Consider the following 17,212-nt stretch of genomic DNA (forward strand, 5'->3'; position numbering starts at 1 on the left):
TTTGGGGTCACACCCAGCAGTACTTCAGGGCTTACTCCTGGCTCTACATTCAGGAATCACTCCTGCCATCTTGGGGGATCATATGGAATATCTAAAATTGAAGCCAGGTTGGCTATGTACAAGGCAAGCATCCTATCCAATCATCGTACTTTCACTCTGGTCCCAGTAAAATGAGTTTTAGAAACATATTTAAAGAAGTGTATTCTACCAAGAGAAATAGGCAAGCCAGTGATATGGGTTTCTTTGCAGATTTTATGTTTTACAGTTATTTGGCCTAATATTGTATGTGTTAAACTTAGAACATATTATGGCTTCTAGAAAGTGTCTATTTTATTTTTTCATTCTTTTTCAGCTATGCAGAAAGCTTTGTTGCAGAAAGCTCTGAAAGTGTCACTCAGGAACTGGGAAAGAATGAACTGTATTTCATATTTTGGTTTGGGGAAAACTGATTGTTTCTCTTGGAACAGATTGTTCATTATAACAGTGTCTATAATAAATGGAGTGTACAGCCAAGATAGATGGAAATGAAATTAATTTGGCTCAGATGTGATCTTTGTTTGGCTTATGAGAATTTGAAACATCCTTACAGAGTTTCACATTTCTATGCAATTTTAAAATAAAAGAGATTCAAAATGTGTCTGTCTCCCTTGCCAGTGGTCGTTGCTACCTTATTGACAATGTGGAACCAGCCACATGGCAAATGTGAATAATTGTATATGAAATTAGTGTGATCAGAATTCTTATTTAAAATATATATTTTACAAATCAAAATATCTCATAGTGTGTTGCACTTTTTTTTTATAGGCAGCCTACCAGATTGGTGAATATGAGTTGGCTAAGAAAATTTTTTCACCAGTTTGGGATTATTTTGTTGCTTCACCACCTCAGGATGACCAAATGATTATTTCTTTAAGCAATATAATGACTGTTAAACAGAGAAGGTAATTAAAACATTAAAAATATAAATTTACTTATTGGAGATATAGATTTTGAATGTAAATTCTAGTGTTAATATACTTTTAGTTTTGTGATAAAATCTATTTCTAATTAATGATTTAATATAGTATATTCATTTCTACATTATAAGATCTTTTAGAAACTTTCTTGCTAGTGAGAGTGAAACACACTGGAGTTATATGGATTACATTTGGAATATAAGGTAATTAAGGTTATGGGAAAAGAAAATCCCAATAGTAACTCAAGTACTGTAATTTATGCTAGAAAGCACCTATATGGGCTGGAGCTTTTGAAACAGAAGGGTTAGGTTGGGTCTAAATTTAGGGTGTGCCCTTTACTTGACAGGTCTATAGAAATCAGGGTATTTTATTGCATTTTTCATAAAAAGAAATTTTAAATGAACTTTAGTGTAATTTTAGATAGCCTCAGTAAGTTATAAAACAACCACCACCTCCTTCACCAGCTTATTCTTATCGGAAATGCCTTTTCCTTTAATAAGACTCTTACCATTTATGCCTCAAAGGCAATGAGCAACAGGCAAATGCTTATTGAGGTCAGGCATTGGTGATGCTCATCCACATAAAACATATAATCTCATTCCATTAATCAAATGTAGGCTTAACATATCCTATGTATAAGGATGCAAGGTGCTGCAGGTGATGGGCTTGAGAGGCATTTTGGAGAAGGAAGCGAAATGATTTGAAAGATTTTATGTGATATGTGAAGATAAGAGGGAGGAGGGTGCGAGGTTAACTGAGATTTTCTGTGTAAACTGACTGGGAAGCCTGTTTACCAGGGAACTTGATTTATGAAACAAGAGGAAACCAATGATATGTTTGTGAATATGAGATATTTGGTAGGTAGTTGTGTTTTTAATGCTGACACTTAGAAGTGAGACTAAGATTAGAAATACAGATTTAGAAATTGTATGTTGAGATCATCACTAAGAATTGACAATGAGTGCTAGCTATCCCCAGAGTAATCACTATGTAGCGGAAAAGATAGAAGTTGTAAATGAATTTTTTTTTTTTTTTGCCATTGTTTAAACTTAGGAGTGTGATGCAGGATTTGTAATTAAGGAAAAGGAGATTGAGAGAGGTTAGTTCCCAAAGTGAATGGGAAGTTGCACTGAGATGAGGGTAAATGCAGCAGCAGCAGCAGCAGCAACAACAACAACAACAACAACAACAACAACAACAACAACAACAACGTTATCCAGAGTTGAGCCCTGAAGCAAACCAATATAAATATATTAGGGGGAAGAGGTGAGGCTTGTAAAAGCCTCTGAAGGCTTTGTGCTTGTGGGGCTTGTAAAGTGAGGCTTGTAAAAGAATTTTGTGCCCTTGAGCACTAAGAATTTATAGCCAAGTTTTGCTCCATATGGTTAAGGGTTATATTTGATTTTATATCTCAAGCTCTGTAACAGTTTTATACATTGCAGATAGCTGAAAATGTTACCATGAATGGAAAAAAATAGATTAAATGAGAAACTTGCTATTTATGCAAGGCAGGAAAACTTAGTGTATAAAATGAGTCTAAAGTGCTCTAGAGGTCACTATGGGACCAAGGGGAAGGAAGTGGAGTTTCAGAAACTCAAACTGATGCTGGGAAAAAATTATTCTGGCAAAAACCATTGAAAGATGAACTTGGTTTAGTAATGAAACAGAACATCATTTTGTAAATTTTGATGTCAGATTCTTTCTTGTTTTACCTGAAGGTTAGAGAGCTGAAGTTTAGGAGGAAGAGTTTGCCACTGAGTAAGGCAGGGACAAGGACATGAATATTAGAAATGGGAAGATGGTAGATTTTATAGTTTTGTTAATGTCTGCTACTGCATTTGACTGTAATGCTTCCCTCTCTCCTCCTCCCTCTCTCCTTCGTTCCTTCTCTCCCTCCCTCCTTCGTTCTTTCCTTCTTCCCTCCCTCCCTCCTTCGTTCCTTCCCTCCCTCCCTCCTTCCTTCCTTCCCTCTCTCCCTTCCTTTTTCCTCCCTTCCTCTTCCTCCCTCGCTCCTTCCCTCCTTCCTTCCCTCCTCCCTCGCTCCTTCCTTCCTTCTCTCCTTCCCTCCTTCCTTCTCTCTCTCCTAATTCCCTCTCTCCCTCCTTCCTTCCCTCCCTCCCTCCATCCCACTTTCCTCCCTCCCTCCTTCTTGCCCTCCCTCCCTCCTTCCCTCCTTCTTTCCTTTCCTCCCTCCCTTCTTTTTTCTTTCCTCCCTCCTCCCTCCCATCCTTCCCTCCCCCTCCCTCCCTTTTCCTCCCTGCCTCCTTTCCTTTCCTTTCCTCTTTTCTTCCTTCCCTTCCTCCTTCTTTACCTCCCTCCCTCCTTTCTTCTTTCTTTCTTTCCCTCCCTCCCTTCCTTACATCGATTTTTATTATCAAAGACCATTATTTTGAGGCATTTACAGATAATCTATTCATGCTATTAAAATTTATATATTAAAAACAGGAAATTGTGTCCATACCTATTTTACACATATATAATATGTATAGCTTAGTTTTCTTAGTTGTTAACAAGTAGTCTTTAATTTCAAAAGGGAGAGAGAGGAAGAGAGCGAGAGAGGAGAAAGAGAGAGAAAGAAAGATAAAAAAGAAAGAAAAAAGAAAGAAAGAAAAAGGAAGGAAGGAAGGAAAGAGGGAAAGAAATAAAGGAAAAAGGAAGGAAGGAAGGTAGGAAGGAAGAAGAAATGAAGAAAGGAAGGAAGGAAAATGTCTACTCCAGAGGTAGGTAGGAGAGGGTGGATGGGAGAGAAGAGAGCATCAGGGAGGGGGAGAAGGAAACATTGACATTGATGTGGGAAATGCACACTGGCGAAGTTTGTAATACATTGTATGACTAATTCAGTTATGAACAACTTTGTGAAAAAAACTATTATGAACAACTTTGTAACTGTGGTGTTTAAATAAAAATATTAAAAAAGTAGTCTTTAATTTCAATGTAAACAATTCAATGAGAAAAGTTATATTGAAAAGATTAAAAATGAATCAGTATAAAATGAGTACACGTTACATATAAAGCTATTTAAATATAAATGCTATATTTAAACTGCTGACAACATTTATTCCTTTTGCAGATTACATTCAGATATTTTGGCAGAGACATCTTCAACCCTTTTATACCTGTTTCTTAGAAATATTTTTGTAACAAGTGACATTAAAATTAAAGAAGAGCATCTTTTCTGTGATAATATTAAAGGCAATGAGATTTCTCCATCTCAAAATGTAAGTGATAAAAATGGCTTCAAATGTGCTAACTTCTCTTATTTCTCGATGCTTCAAGTTCATGTTGTTCGGGACTTGTCTATCCTTGATTGCAAATTGGCTGAGAGCCCATCATATCATTGTGTTGGTTTATTTGATATGCCACTGTATATTTCACAAAATTTTGTTTTGCTTCTTTCAATGTATCTTTTTTAAAGTTGTGCAAAAGTAGCATAAAATTTAAAAGTTAAAATATGTACAATTTATAAACTTAAATCCATTTTTAATATGTGTCACTTAAGAATACTGTGGTTTGTTTTCATGTAAATTCTCTAATTTTTAAAACAATATATAGCCAATGTCAGTGTTACCATTGTATAACGTGGATTCAATTTACTATCTTGCTCTTGTCTTTTTAACATTGTAAAAATTATGTCACATAGACATTTTCCTGCTTATACATTTCAATCTACAAAAATATTATTAATTATGGTACTGGATTCTTATAAAGGATTAGAAATTTAGTTTATCTCCCACCTATTGATATATTCTCAGATTGATTGCTTTGGGAGCTGGAAAGAGGCTTTTTGGGGTAAGGGATCTATCTTGGTTTCTATAGAGATACAGGGTAGAGTAGTGAAAAATGTATGAAGATAGATAGTGGGGATGGTTGGACAGGTATAGAAAAAAAACCTGAGGGTATAGAGGGTTAAACAGAGAGAGATAGCAGATTAAGGTTGAGGGAATGAGAGGATAGAAGTTCTGATGGGGGAAGGGATAACATATAAGAGAGGCTATATACAATATAGACATGACTTGTTTACAGTATAGATTAGACATAGAGGAATCCACTGCATACAAACTCATGCCCACTTATAGACAAACATTAGAGAGGAGGCCTGACCCTTATGGGATGGGTTGGAGTGCTTAAGAAATAATTGAATTAGGGCCAGAGAAATAGTATGGAGGTAGGCATTTGCCTTGCATGCAGAAGGTTGGTGGTTCAAATCCCGGCATCCCATATGGTCCCCTTAGTCTGCCAGGAGCGATTTCTGAGCATAGAGCCAGGAATAACCCCTGAGTGCTGCCAGGTGTGACCCCAAAACAAAAAAAAATTGAATTCAGAAAAAAATGAATAAAATAAAATAAAAAATAGCTTAGAAAAGAAAAGAAGTGAAAAAAATTGTGTTGTACCTCGGAGGGGAAAGCTTTTCTGATTTCTAGGTACTTCATCAATGGCAGGAGTGAGCTTTGCTAAATGAAGCATTCAGGGTTAGATAGTGTATGGAGCATTTTAGGATAAACATAATTTTTGTGACTAAATAATATGGTAGTTAGCACTATAAGAGGAGTCTACCCTATGTAGTATCATCCACTGTGTCCTGTGCATCAAGGTTCCTTTCCTGAAAAGGAACTGACAGTATAGGCATTATGATATAATAGAACCATAGCTTAAATTGAAAAAGAGGAGGAAAAGAGAGATGAAAAGAAAGAAAAAAAGAAAAGGGATAATAGTAATTTGCAAAAACATACTCAATGAGTGGGACCTATAACTTAAGTCTATGGTATGCCGTTGTCTATTTTGTGGATGTAATGCTCATAAGCGTTAGGTCATAATAGAAGACATAATCAAAAGGAAATAGAAAATTTTATCAAAACATTGTCATAATGAGTATTGTATATGGAATCTAATATGATAGAACATTGAATTGCAAAATTAGGGTTCACAACCTTTATCTCCAAGAACTTCAGCAGTGGGATGGGGAGGATGCTGCTTCCCTCTTCTTTATTTGTAATTAATAATTTTTATTTAAAGAAAATGCATCACATAGTTGACATAATGGATCATCATACATTGGTTTCAATATAAGTGAAAGTAGGGGCTGGAGAGATAGCACAGGGGCGCTTGCCTTGCAAACAGCCGATCCAGGACCTAAGGTGGTTGGTTCGAATCCCGGCGTCCCATAAGGTCCCCCATGCCTGCCAGGAGCTATTTCTGAGCATATAGCCAGGAGTAACCCCTGAGCACTGCTGGATGTGGCCCAAAAACAAAAACAAAAACAAAACAAAACAAAAAAAGATAAGTGAAAGCAATGGTATTGAAAAAACAGAAAGAAAATAAAAGGGGAACTAAAAATATAAAACGGAAAAGTAGAAAAATAAGAAAAAGTGAAAAAGTTAAGTAGCAAGTATATTTGTAAAAAAATTATTGTATGTCTAATACAATAGCAGAAGGTTTAGTAAGCTTTTGTTTAAAGATCAGAGATAAAAATACAATAAAAAAGGTGTGTGTGTGGGGGGGGGCAGTTGTTGTTTGTATAGGCACAGCAAAATATGGGGAAAATATAAAGGAAAAACCTTTGGCCTAAAAAACAGAGACATTTTATCCATGAAGTATCCTGGCTTAAGGCCAACTACACGCTCCAGGCATATTAAGTTGTCCAACCCCAAAGTCTTTCTGTGGTCCTAGTAAAAGCTCTTCACAATCATGGTTGTTGCTGTCAGGTTGCTGTAGTTAAAGATACTGGCTTCTGCACAGATCCTATGTCAACGTTAGGGTGATGAGGAGCATCTTCTGGTTTCATCTTATTAGGTGGTAATACAAAGAACCCTGCCCTGAAAGCAGGTTGTTGGTGTTATCAAGTTGTCAGCGTGTTATAAGAACCCTCTTTGGAGTAAGTTGATGCCAGGGCAGCAGTAGGGCCTTTCCTGGTAAAAGTCTAATTCCTGGTGCTGGTGTAGAAAACAATTCTGTTTCTATAGATGGGATCCAAGGTTCAGGGGTGAATGATCAATGTCTGATTTTCTGAAGTCTAAGCCAAGTCACTATGACAAGTGTTCAATGTATAATGCCCCACTGCAATATAAAATGTATGTATTCCTATTGCTATTAGGTAAGGACTTGTTTGCACACATAAGATTTCCTCATTTTAATGTGCCTATGCAAAAAGGATCAATGCCACATGATACTACTGGTGGAGGTAAAAAAAAAAAACAAGCTAAACAATCCCGATAATCTGGTTCTAACATGTACTCAGAACTGGAGAAATTTATCTGCTAAATTTCCTACTAAATAGGTCCCCCCAAAATGGTGGAAATTGCTACTACATAAGATCTCCTTCCCCTTTATACTTCTTTCCTTCTTTTCTTCCCTCTCCAAAAGAACTCAGGGCTTACTCATGACTCTGGGTCAGGGTTTACTCCAGGCAAGACTTGTGGGACTATATGGACTGCAGGTGATGTAGCCTAGGTGGCCACATACAGGGCAAACACATATCCCCTGTAAACTCTTTCTCTCTCTCTTTCTCTTTCTCTTTCTCTTTTTTCTCTCTCTACTTTGACCATAGTAGTAATTTTCTGTATGGAATTTGTGACTGCTGCTCATCCAATTTTTTTCCTGTATATCTTATGTATCTATATAGTAAAATAGTGAAATATGTCTCTAGGAAAAGGGAATGAAAGAATAAAATGACACTTTTTTTTTAAAGTGGCATTGACTCACAAAAGACTATCATTTTTATTTATGCAGCACAGGTATATATAATAGAAATGTAGTTTGATCTGTTAATTTGCTATTTTCTTGTAAATCCAAGTATGGGCAGCATTATACAGTTATTCTGTTTTAATTATTTGTTATAATGTATGTTTTTGAAAAAGGCTAGATTTGGGAGCACTTCCCAGCATTGCTTGAAGGACTAGGGTTCAACTCAAGGATTCTACATTGAAGGCATGTGACTGCAACAGATTGAGCCCTCTCCACCACCCCTCAGTCCTTCTCCCCAGATACATAGACATATTTTGTTTGTTTATTTGTTTTTGAACCTCACTCAGTAGTCTCAGGGATCTCTCTTGACTGATTTGGGTTCTTTGTTTTCCATTATGAATGGCAGTTGTAATCATTATTGCTGAATTAGGGCTATTCATAAAATTTTAATTTCTTCCTACCCACATCCATGTTGTTGTGTCATAGGGATCATGTTTCCTGCCCTTTCATCTTAGAGAATTAAGCTAATTAAACACCCACTGCTTCATGTGATCAACAATATCCACTTCTTTACAGATTGCCAGACTGGTTGAATGTGAGAGAATATTAGTGGCTTTGGAACTTAGCAACTACCTAAATGATTCCAGTTTTGCCCTTCAAGCGGTGACTCAGTGTTATGGCCTCCTGGCTCCAATGATCTTTCACAATATTGTTCTGGTCCCAGTTGTTCAGGTAAGGGTGTCTCTCCCTTGATAATTTTGCAAATACAAATGTAATATGTTTCAGGGAGGAAAAAGCAACATGTCCTTTACAAAGTACAAATAGGTCAAGATATGTATGACATTTCATGAGTTAACTGAAAAACATTGGATAAATATAAGTGAGAAATTAGAATGTGTTTCTCTGAAAATATCCCAGCCCTGTTGCTATACATATTTAAATATTGGCAATATGCTTTTCTAGGTTTAAAAAATCATTTCAATCTTTTTTATGTTTTTGCTGTTAGAAAGAGCCACAATAAAAATCTATTTCACAGTCATTATTTGAGGGGAAAAATTGAAGGATGAACCAAGAAAAAGTAGTTGGTGTTTTTGTGATGGAGGACTAGGCATGTATAGAAAAGAGTGTAGGTGACCTGACTGAAAGGATTATGTAAATGGTCTGTTTTCTTGAACAAATTGCCATTGACTTTAAAAAACACCCATTTCTATCATCTGGTTTCTGTAATTCAGCAGGCTAGATAACAGTTAGCCCTGTCTGCTGCTAGGGTCTCACTAGGTGACCATCTTGTTAAGAGTAGTTATTGGTCAGGGCTACACTCTGAGGCTCAGAGTCCTTTTACAGTTTAAACAGTTGTTGAGACAATTCATTTCCATGCAAATGTTTAAAGGATTCTCAGCTCTCACTAGTTACCTTCCACTTGGTTTTTTCCCCACAGCATTACACATTGCTTTTTTTAGACTGGCAGGAGTGTCTCCTCTAATATGCGTATTTCTGTATTCTGTTTGTTTTGGGCCTAATTCAGCAGTACTCAGGGCTTACTTATGGCCCACTGTTCATTGTACCATATGTGGTCTTAGGTACTGAATAGAGATGTGAAAATGCAGGACAAGTGCCTTTAACCTCTGTACAATGTCTCTGCATTAGGAGTAATGTAACATGATTAATTAGGAGTGTGACAATTACATCACATTGGTATTCCTTCCCACACTGCAGGATGTTGGGTGCCAGATAGAGGAATACTAAAGATTTTTAGAGTTATTACTGTTACAAGAAGCAATGAAATAGTCTTTTATTGATAATATAGGAAGTTATATTGTCATCTTCATTGTCATTGTTAAGAAAGACATGTGAATGAATTCATGTGAGATATAAAAATATTTAATTTATTATGAAGAAAACTAGAGAACTAATACCCAGAATTAGAAGCTAAGGGTAATTACAAGCTTATAGGTACATATAATATTATTGGTACTTAAACATTTACTTTGGAGCACACAGACATGCTCCCTCCTGTATTTCCCATGTCTAATATTTAAGCTGTGAAATATTTTGTTCCCAAAATCTAAAATTTGGGGGCTGGTGAGATGTCTTTTTTTCTTTTAATAAATTTTCTTCTGCCTGATAGAATATGATTCAAGCATAAAGAGTAATGAAAATCATATTCTGGGCCACAGATATAGTAGAGGGGCAGAGTACCTGCTTTGAACATGGCCAACCAAGGTTCAATCCCTGGCATCCTATATGTGGTACTGAGCCCTTCTCAGAGTGATCCCTGAGCACAGCTGAGTGTGTGGGAGGGAGGGAGGGAGGCAGGCAGGCAGGAAGGAAGGAGAAAGAAGGAAGGAGAGAAGGAAAGAAGGAGAGAAGGAGAGGAGGGAGGGAGGGAGGTGGTGGGGAGGGAAGGGGAAGGGAGTGGTGAAATGTCTTAATGGGGTGGAGTTCATGCTTTGCAGGAAGCCTGGGTCTGATCTCTAGCATCACATGGTCCCCTGCGGACTGCCTCCGAACCTTGCCAGGTGTGGGCCAAAACCCAAAAATATGAAACACAATAAGACACAATTTTCCCTCTCCCCAAATATAGACTCGGAATTAGCAGTCTTCCACATTACCTGTAAATGTGTGGGAATTGTATTCCCAGCTGAGGCATATACATCTTTGAGAATTACATAGCATTGTTTTTCTCTTTTTTTCAGAAGAGCTGTCAGATATAAGATCAACTTTGGAGATGGGGGATCAGCAAGTGTGAGATAATTCACTGTTAGTCAGCTCGCTACATCATCACAGGGTCCATTTCTACCCTTTAGAGGACTTGCACATCACCATTTTATGTTCATTAGATTCTACTAATGAGACACTATTAGTGTACAAGACCATATTTTGGAGGGAGGAGGGATCATGGTTTAGAGTCACATCCTGTTGTGCTCAGGAGTGACCTTTAGTGGTGCTGGGGAACCAGATGTGGTGCAGAGGATTGAATTGGCATCAGATGCATTTTAATTTTAGAGAAATGTTAAAGGTTTAAATCCTTTATAAAATATTACATTATGAGGTAGGAGAGGTAGCATTGTCCCAAGGGCAGTTCTCTTTAGAGTATACTCTTGTCTGCCTGGTATGAATGAGGTCTTCTGGGTGTTCAGAAAATAGAACATTAGAACATCAGTGCTTATTATTCTGTGCATTTTTGCAATGAAAAACTATCTTGGGGATACTGTTGAAATTGGTGCTCAGTTGTTTTGAGTGCAGAATAGTAGAGTTCTATGATTGGTGGATTCTTCTAGAATTCCACTGACAGAAATGCCTTTAGGTTTAGCTCAGGTAATGGGAAACTTCTTAGGAAAAGAGTTTCCAATTAAATTGTTTTATTAGGAATAGGAAAATACGTTGAAACAATAGGGAGATTTTAGAAATAATCTCACTCCGTATGAGAATGAAATAAAATGACAAAATCAACACTGCAATTCAGTGGAATGAGGATAGATATTTTTCTTAAATGGTTGTGGAACACCTGCATATTCTTTTGAGAGAAAGTAGAATTTTATTTTCATATACAAAAGTCCACATTTTAAACAGTTTAAAATGTAAATGTATAATGATGCAAAAAATTAAAGCTCCTATCATACTTCAGGAGATTAACATATACAATTTGAGCTTAGGGAAACCATTTCTTTTTTTTTGTTTTTTTTTTTTTGTTTGTTTGTTTTTTTGTTTTTTGTTTTTGGGTCACACCCGGCAGTGCTCAGGGGTTACTACTGGCTGGCTGCTCAGAAATAGCTCCTGGCAGGCACAGGGGACCATATGGGACACCGGGATTCGAACCAACCACCTATGGTCCTAGATCGGCTGCTTGCAAGGCAAACACCGCTGTGCTATCTCTCCGGGCCCAGGGAAACCATTTCTAACCAAGAACAGAACTCTTAGAAATATTTCTATGTATGTTATTTGATTACATTTATGTCAGATAAGGTATTTGGTCTTTTTATATAATCTTTTCTTTATTTTATGGAACAGTATGCTCATGTCAAAATGTGCCTTGTTTTATAGTTATTTGTTTATGTACCTTGTCCTCTCCAATAGTTTTTACATTATTTCAGATGAGTGATAAAACTCAATTTAAACATATTAATATTTTTAGTGTATTTATTGATTTATTATGATTTTAACTTTAAAATTTGATGGTTTAAGTTTTTCATGACTTAAAATATTTTAGAACAAGGATGATATTTTCAACAGAAACATTTCTGCTTCTATACATTTAGATCTTGATAAAGTGTTTGGCAGTTTTGCAAGTACTTCCAAATGTCCTGCACTCAAGAAAAAATGCTGCAACTTTTGAAAGTTCACAGCACATGATAGCTTGTTGTGTCTACTACTTAACAAAGGTATTTATTTTAGTCTTTGTTTAGTATCAAACAACTGCAGAGCACTGATGCTTTGGGAAGTTAAGCCATCTTTAATCCCACTAATTAGAATACTTACTGTTTTTTGGTTTTTGTTTTGTTTGTGTTTAGGCCACCCTGACAGTGATTGGAAGCTACTCCGAGCTCAGTGGTTGGGTTTGCTTCTGGCAGTGCTTGGTTGAACATAGAGAGATGGGGCTAGAACCTTAGCCTCTGTCTGGCATGTAAATTCTGTGCTTATTGAGTTATTGCTCTAGAACAGTAGTGAATATCTAACCTGAAAGACAGGTTTCTGAGGCTAGAGAGATAGAGTACAGTGAATAGGGCATTTGCTTGTATGTTTTTGCCCATGCTTTTGCCTGGGTTCAATTCCCAAGATCTCATATGGCATCTTGAGCCTGCCAACAGTGATACCTGAGTATCACTGAGTATGGCTCAAAAACAAAACAAAACAAAACAAACCCCAAACAAAACCATGTTTTTAATGAATTAATATAAGCAAATCAATTTAATTTCAATTTGAAATACTTTTACCTGGACAAAGATATAATACAGGGATTACAACACTTGCTTTGTCTATGGCCGATCCCAGTTTACTCCCTGGTACCTGAGAACTGCCAGAAGTGAGCTTTGAGCATTATTTGGTGAGGTTCAAGAAGAAAGAAAGAAAGAAAGAGAAAGAAAGAAAGAAAGAAAGAAAGAAAGAAAGAAAGAAAGAAAGAAAGAAAGAAAGAAAGAAAGAAAGAAAGAAAGAAAGAAAGAAAGAGAGAGAGAGAGAAAGAAAGAGAGAGAGAAAGAAAGAGAGAGAGAAAGAAAGAGAGAGAGAGAAAGAAAGAAAGAAAGAAGAAAGAAAGAAAGAAAGAGGGAGGGAGGGAAGAAGGAGGGAAGGAAGGGAAAGAAAGAAAGAGAGAGAAAGAAAGAGAAAGAAAGAAGAAAGAAAGAAAGGAAAGGAAAGAGAGAGAAAGAAAGAAAGAGGAAGGAAGAATGGAAGGAAGAAAAGAAGGAAAGAAGGAAAGAGAGAAAGAGAAAGAAAGAAAGAAAGAAAAGAAGAGAGAAAGAAAGAAAGGAAAGGAAAGAGAAAGAAAGAAAGGAAAGGAAAGAGAGAAAGAAAGAAAGAAAGAAAGAAAGAAAGAGGAAGGAAGAATGGAAGGAAGGAAGAAAAGAAGGAAAGAAGGAAAGAGAGAAAGAGAAAGAAAGAAGGAAGGAAGGAGAAAGGAAGGAAGAAAGAAAAAGAGACAGAGAAAGAAGAAAGAAAGAAAGAAGGAAAGAAAGAAAAAGAAAGAAAGAAAGAAAGAAAACAAAAGAAAAGTGAGAGGGAGGGAGGGGAGGAGGAAGGAAGTGAGGAAGGAAGGGAGGAAGGAAAGAAGGTAAGAAGGAAGATCATTGGCTTAGATATGGATATATCATTAGTTTAGATATAGTCATAGATCTCTCTTGATTGGTAACATCAGATTTCCTCTATAACTTGTCTTCATTTGGTTCAAGTTTGGCACACTAATTTCAGTAACATACTTAAATTTGAGTCTCATATTTTCATTTTTTCAGATACAATCTTCTTTCTTGCTCAGTAACATGAAAGTGTCATACTTACTCCTCTTTGACTCAGTGACCTTATTCCTGCTATTTCGTCTCTGGCCGTATTTTAAGTCCCACTATCTCTTTTTAAATAATTTTTATTGAGACCAATGTGAATTATAAATCTTTTATAGTTATATTTAAAGTACATAGTGAATTAGGGCAATTCCTACCACCAGTATTGACTTTCCTCTGCCCCTGTTCCCAGCATGCTTCCCCTGTCTCCATTCTTAGCACACTGGACTGCTATATATAACAGGTCCCTTTTGTGTGTAGCTTGTTGTAGTTTGGGTCTCTTGATACAATTGTCCTTGACTTTGGGTTAGGTGTTTAGCCCTGGTACCATCCACTAATTTTTTTCTCTCTCAGTTTATGAAGCAGAACAAGCTGATTCATGTTCTATGATTCTGCTGAGAAAAAAAAAAAACAGAGGGGAGGAGCCCCTGTGTCGAAGCTATGAATTTAAAGAAAAAAAATAAAACAAAACCACATTAAAAAAATAGGAAGGGGCTTTTTGGCAATTTTTTTTTTTTTTTTTTGCGTAAACACAGTAATTGGGTTTCTCCACCCTTGAAGCATACTGTCATGGGATCAACTACAGGCTCTGGCCATGTTCATTGACAAACCCCCAGGTTATTTTTTATGGTGTCAGGAAATGTTCTGCCCAGTTTTGGTGGTCAAAGTCAGCTTTCTGTAATTAGAGATATTCTTTTTGCACAGGTCCAAGGACTAAATCTAGGTTAGAGTTTTTCTTTATGATTTCAGAAGTTCTGCTCAGTCATAGTTGTTGCAGTCAGTCTTCTGTAATTAGTGCTCTTGGTTTTTGCACAGATCAAAGGATGGAGTGTCTTCTGATTTCATCTCACCATTAGGTGATAAGCAACTTGCCTTTAGATGACGTTGTTGCTGTTTCCTCATCATCAGGATATTGTACGCATCTAGCCTGGTGCAAGTAGCTGCCAGAGTGGTATTAGGGACTCCCCTGGGTGGGGGGGTGGAGTTTGATTCCTGGTGCTGTTGCAGGGAACTGTGTTAGTTCTAATGTAGGGATCTGGGGCTTGGGGTTAGAAGGTCGATGTTTGATTTCATGCAGTCTAAGTTGAGTCCCCATGACAAGTGTTCAGGGTGAGAGGTGCCCCTGTATTATAAAATCTATGAATTCTGTTCCCTAGTAGATAAGACTTTGTTTCTATACATAAAATTTCTCCATTTTAGTATGCCTATGTAAAAAGGAATGATGCCAGATTATATTGTTGGTGCATTGGGGAATAAAAATGTGCCCTGGTTTTGGCCTAAGCTGTTTTATTTCAAGCAAGGATTTTCTTCTAGAATTTCATACTAAGCAGAACCAAAACAAGCAAAGAAAAATAAAATAAAATAATTTAAAAAAGTGATGGAGGAGGCTTTTTGTTTCTATTTGATAATAGAAGCACTAAGAGGTATAATTTTAAAGAATCAAACACAAATAGAAAATATAAATAAGTCTTTTAAATATTTTTTGAGCCAGTCTTGGCTCACATGGTGGTCTTTTTTTTTTTTTTTATATTCCACATCCTGAGATTGAGATTGAGATTAAGTAATGGTTTGCAGCAGTACTGGTTCGGGTAGTGCTCAAGCTGGGGGTCATTCTGGAGCTGAATCTGGTAACATGCTCCATTTCAGGGGGTGTTTGTGTGAAAAAGAAAAGAATGAGTTGGCAGGAGTGGTGGCTGCTGAGGTGAGAGATAATTCCCATATCTCTTAACTCAGTTCCTCAGTTAAGACATTTTAGGTCTGCTTTGCAGGTTCCACTGATATATCACAGTTTGACAAAATGACAGTATAATGCATTTATAATAATGGTTGAAGGTTTTGAAACAAATTTGTTCTATCTGGCAATATATAAGGCTTATAAATGTAAAATGCTATTTTAATAACATCAAATATTAGTTTGAGAAATATTGTAATTTCATCAAAAAGCTCTCTAACAGATTACTACTATTCAGTGATAATTATAATTAACATTAAAATGCTCTAGGATGGAGCTTGGGAATAGCTCAGTGGTAAATCATCTGCCTTCCAGGCAAGAGGCCATAAGTTTAGTCATTGGCACAATCCTCACATGCCAAGTGCAAGAATCCCTAGAACATTGTCTAGTGACCTCTGAGGTGACCTCTGAGGTCTCAGCAAAAGTCTGAGAGTGTGGTGATACACAACCAGCTGTGTACAAGCTAAAAGTGTGTAATCCCTATGAAGCACCACGATTAAGAATATGCATCTTCTAGTCAACATAAAAACAAAGGAAGGGAAACTGGTGACTAAAATCAAGGAGCAGAGATTGGAGATGTGGAGAATATTTGGGAGTGGTGGGGAGCAACATAGGCAAACTGGACTTGTCTTGGGAGAAAATAATCTGGCTATCGAGGGAACCATTCTGAAGAGACTGGCCACTCAAAATCTGAGGTTAGCTACTAAGAAAATGAATAAGACTAAATAATAAGGGTTATAGGCAAGGTTAACCTTGATTTTGAAGTTTATTTTTAATTTTAGGGCTTATACCTGGCAGTGCTTGGAGGAATACTGCCTGATTAATGTTTTAAGGTCCCTTTGGTGATGCCCAGTGTAACATATAGTGGCAAGGACTGAACCCATCTATTATTGCAAGCAAGGCTGTGTTCAGCCCATTGAACTACCTCCCTGTCCCTTTATTTGGTTCTGTGCTCTGGGATCACTCGTGTTAGTGCTGGGGATTGTGGGTCAGGCAAACCTTGCTTTACTGCCACTTTGGTCTTTCTTTTTAATGTTTTCTTTTTAAGGCAGGAAGAGTAAAAGGAGTTTTTCTGAATTGTTCTCTCTTTAATTGCTATTTAAATTCCTACTCCTTAGTTAAATATTAAAAGTTTTTGTTAAAATATATAAAATTTGTGAGGATTGGTGGTTACATGGAGTTCTATGTAAATGTCTTGAGGGGCGGAGGCTTAGAATAAAAAGCAAGACATCCTTCTTTCATTTTTCTCTCCCTCCTTCCCTCTTACCCTCCTTCCCTTTCTCCTTCCTTTCTTTCTTCCCTCTCTCCCTCCCTAGAGCTAGAGAAAAAGTAGAATTGAGACAGACAGAGGAAAAATGGCTTTATAAGTTGATAGGGTAAAGTATTATATAAGTAAATTCCCTTAGATATTTATTTTGGGAAAAATTTAGCCTAAAATCGAATAGACTTGTTCATGAAAGCAAAGATCTACATCATGTTGAACTTGAGTATTATAGTAATCTATATCTAAATAAACCTAGTTGTATCTGTATGCTATGAGTCTATAGTATCTGTACTGAGAATCCATTCTATCTGTATAATATGAATCCATATTTTGCCACATACATTTTGCTATTTTGTAAGTAACACTTTTGTAAGTGTTAAAATAATTGGGATAGTTTTAGATTGACTTTATCTTTAAATAGAATAATTACAGTAAAAAGAGGTTTTGCTAAAAACTTGAGCTTTGTTAGGGTACAAAAATCGTAAAATTCTGGATAGAGAGCAACTTGAGCATATATCCCATAGCTTCTCTACCTTCAAACTACAATTCCTTAAACTCTAGTAGCTTGAGGCCTATTGCTAAGCTTAGA

The 17,212-nt window shown here is 36.7% G+C and overlaps 1 protein-coding gene across 1 annotated transcript in view; it reads left to right on the forward strand.

Annotated features, from left to right (window-relative positions):
- The window catches only part of CFAP54 (cilia and flagella associated protein 54), a 443,326-nt gene that overhangs the window by 163,632 nt on the left and 262,482 nt on the right, over positions 1-17,212 (forward strand). The window contains exons 23-26 of the mRNA XM_049782938.1: positions 805-941; positions 4,027-4,174; positions 8,214-8,369; positions 11,897-12,019. Coding sequence (XP_049638895.1) covers positions 805-941; positions 4,027-4,174; positions 8,214-8,369; positions 11,897-12,019 — 564 coding nt within the window. The remainder of the gene's footprint in view (positions 1-804; positions 942-4,026; positions 4,175-8,213; positions 8,370-11,896; positions 12,020-17,212) is intronic.

The sequence above is a fragment of the Suncus etruscus genome, chromosome 11 (assembly GCF_024139225.1).
Source record: "Suncus etruscus isolate mSunEtr1 chromosome 11, mSunEtr1.pri.cur, whole genome shotgun sequence".
In the NCBI taxonomy this organism is placed as follows: Eukaryota; Metazoa; Chordata; class Mammalia; order Eulipotyphla; family Soricidae; genus Suncus; species Suncus etruscus.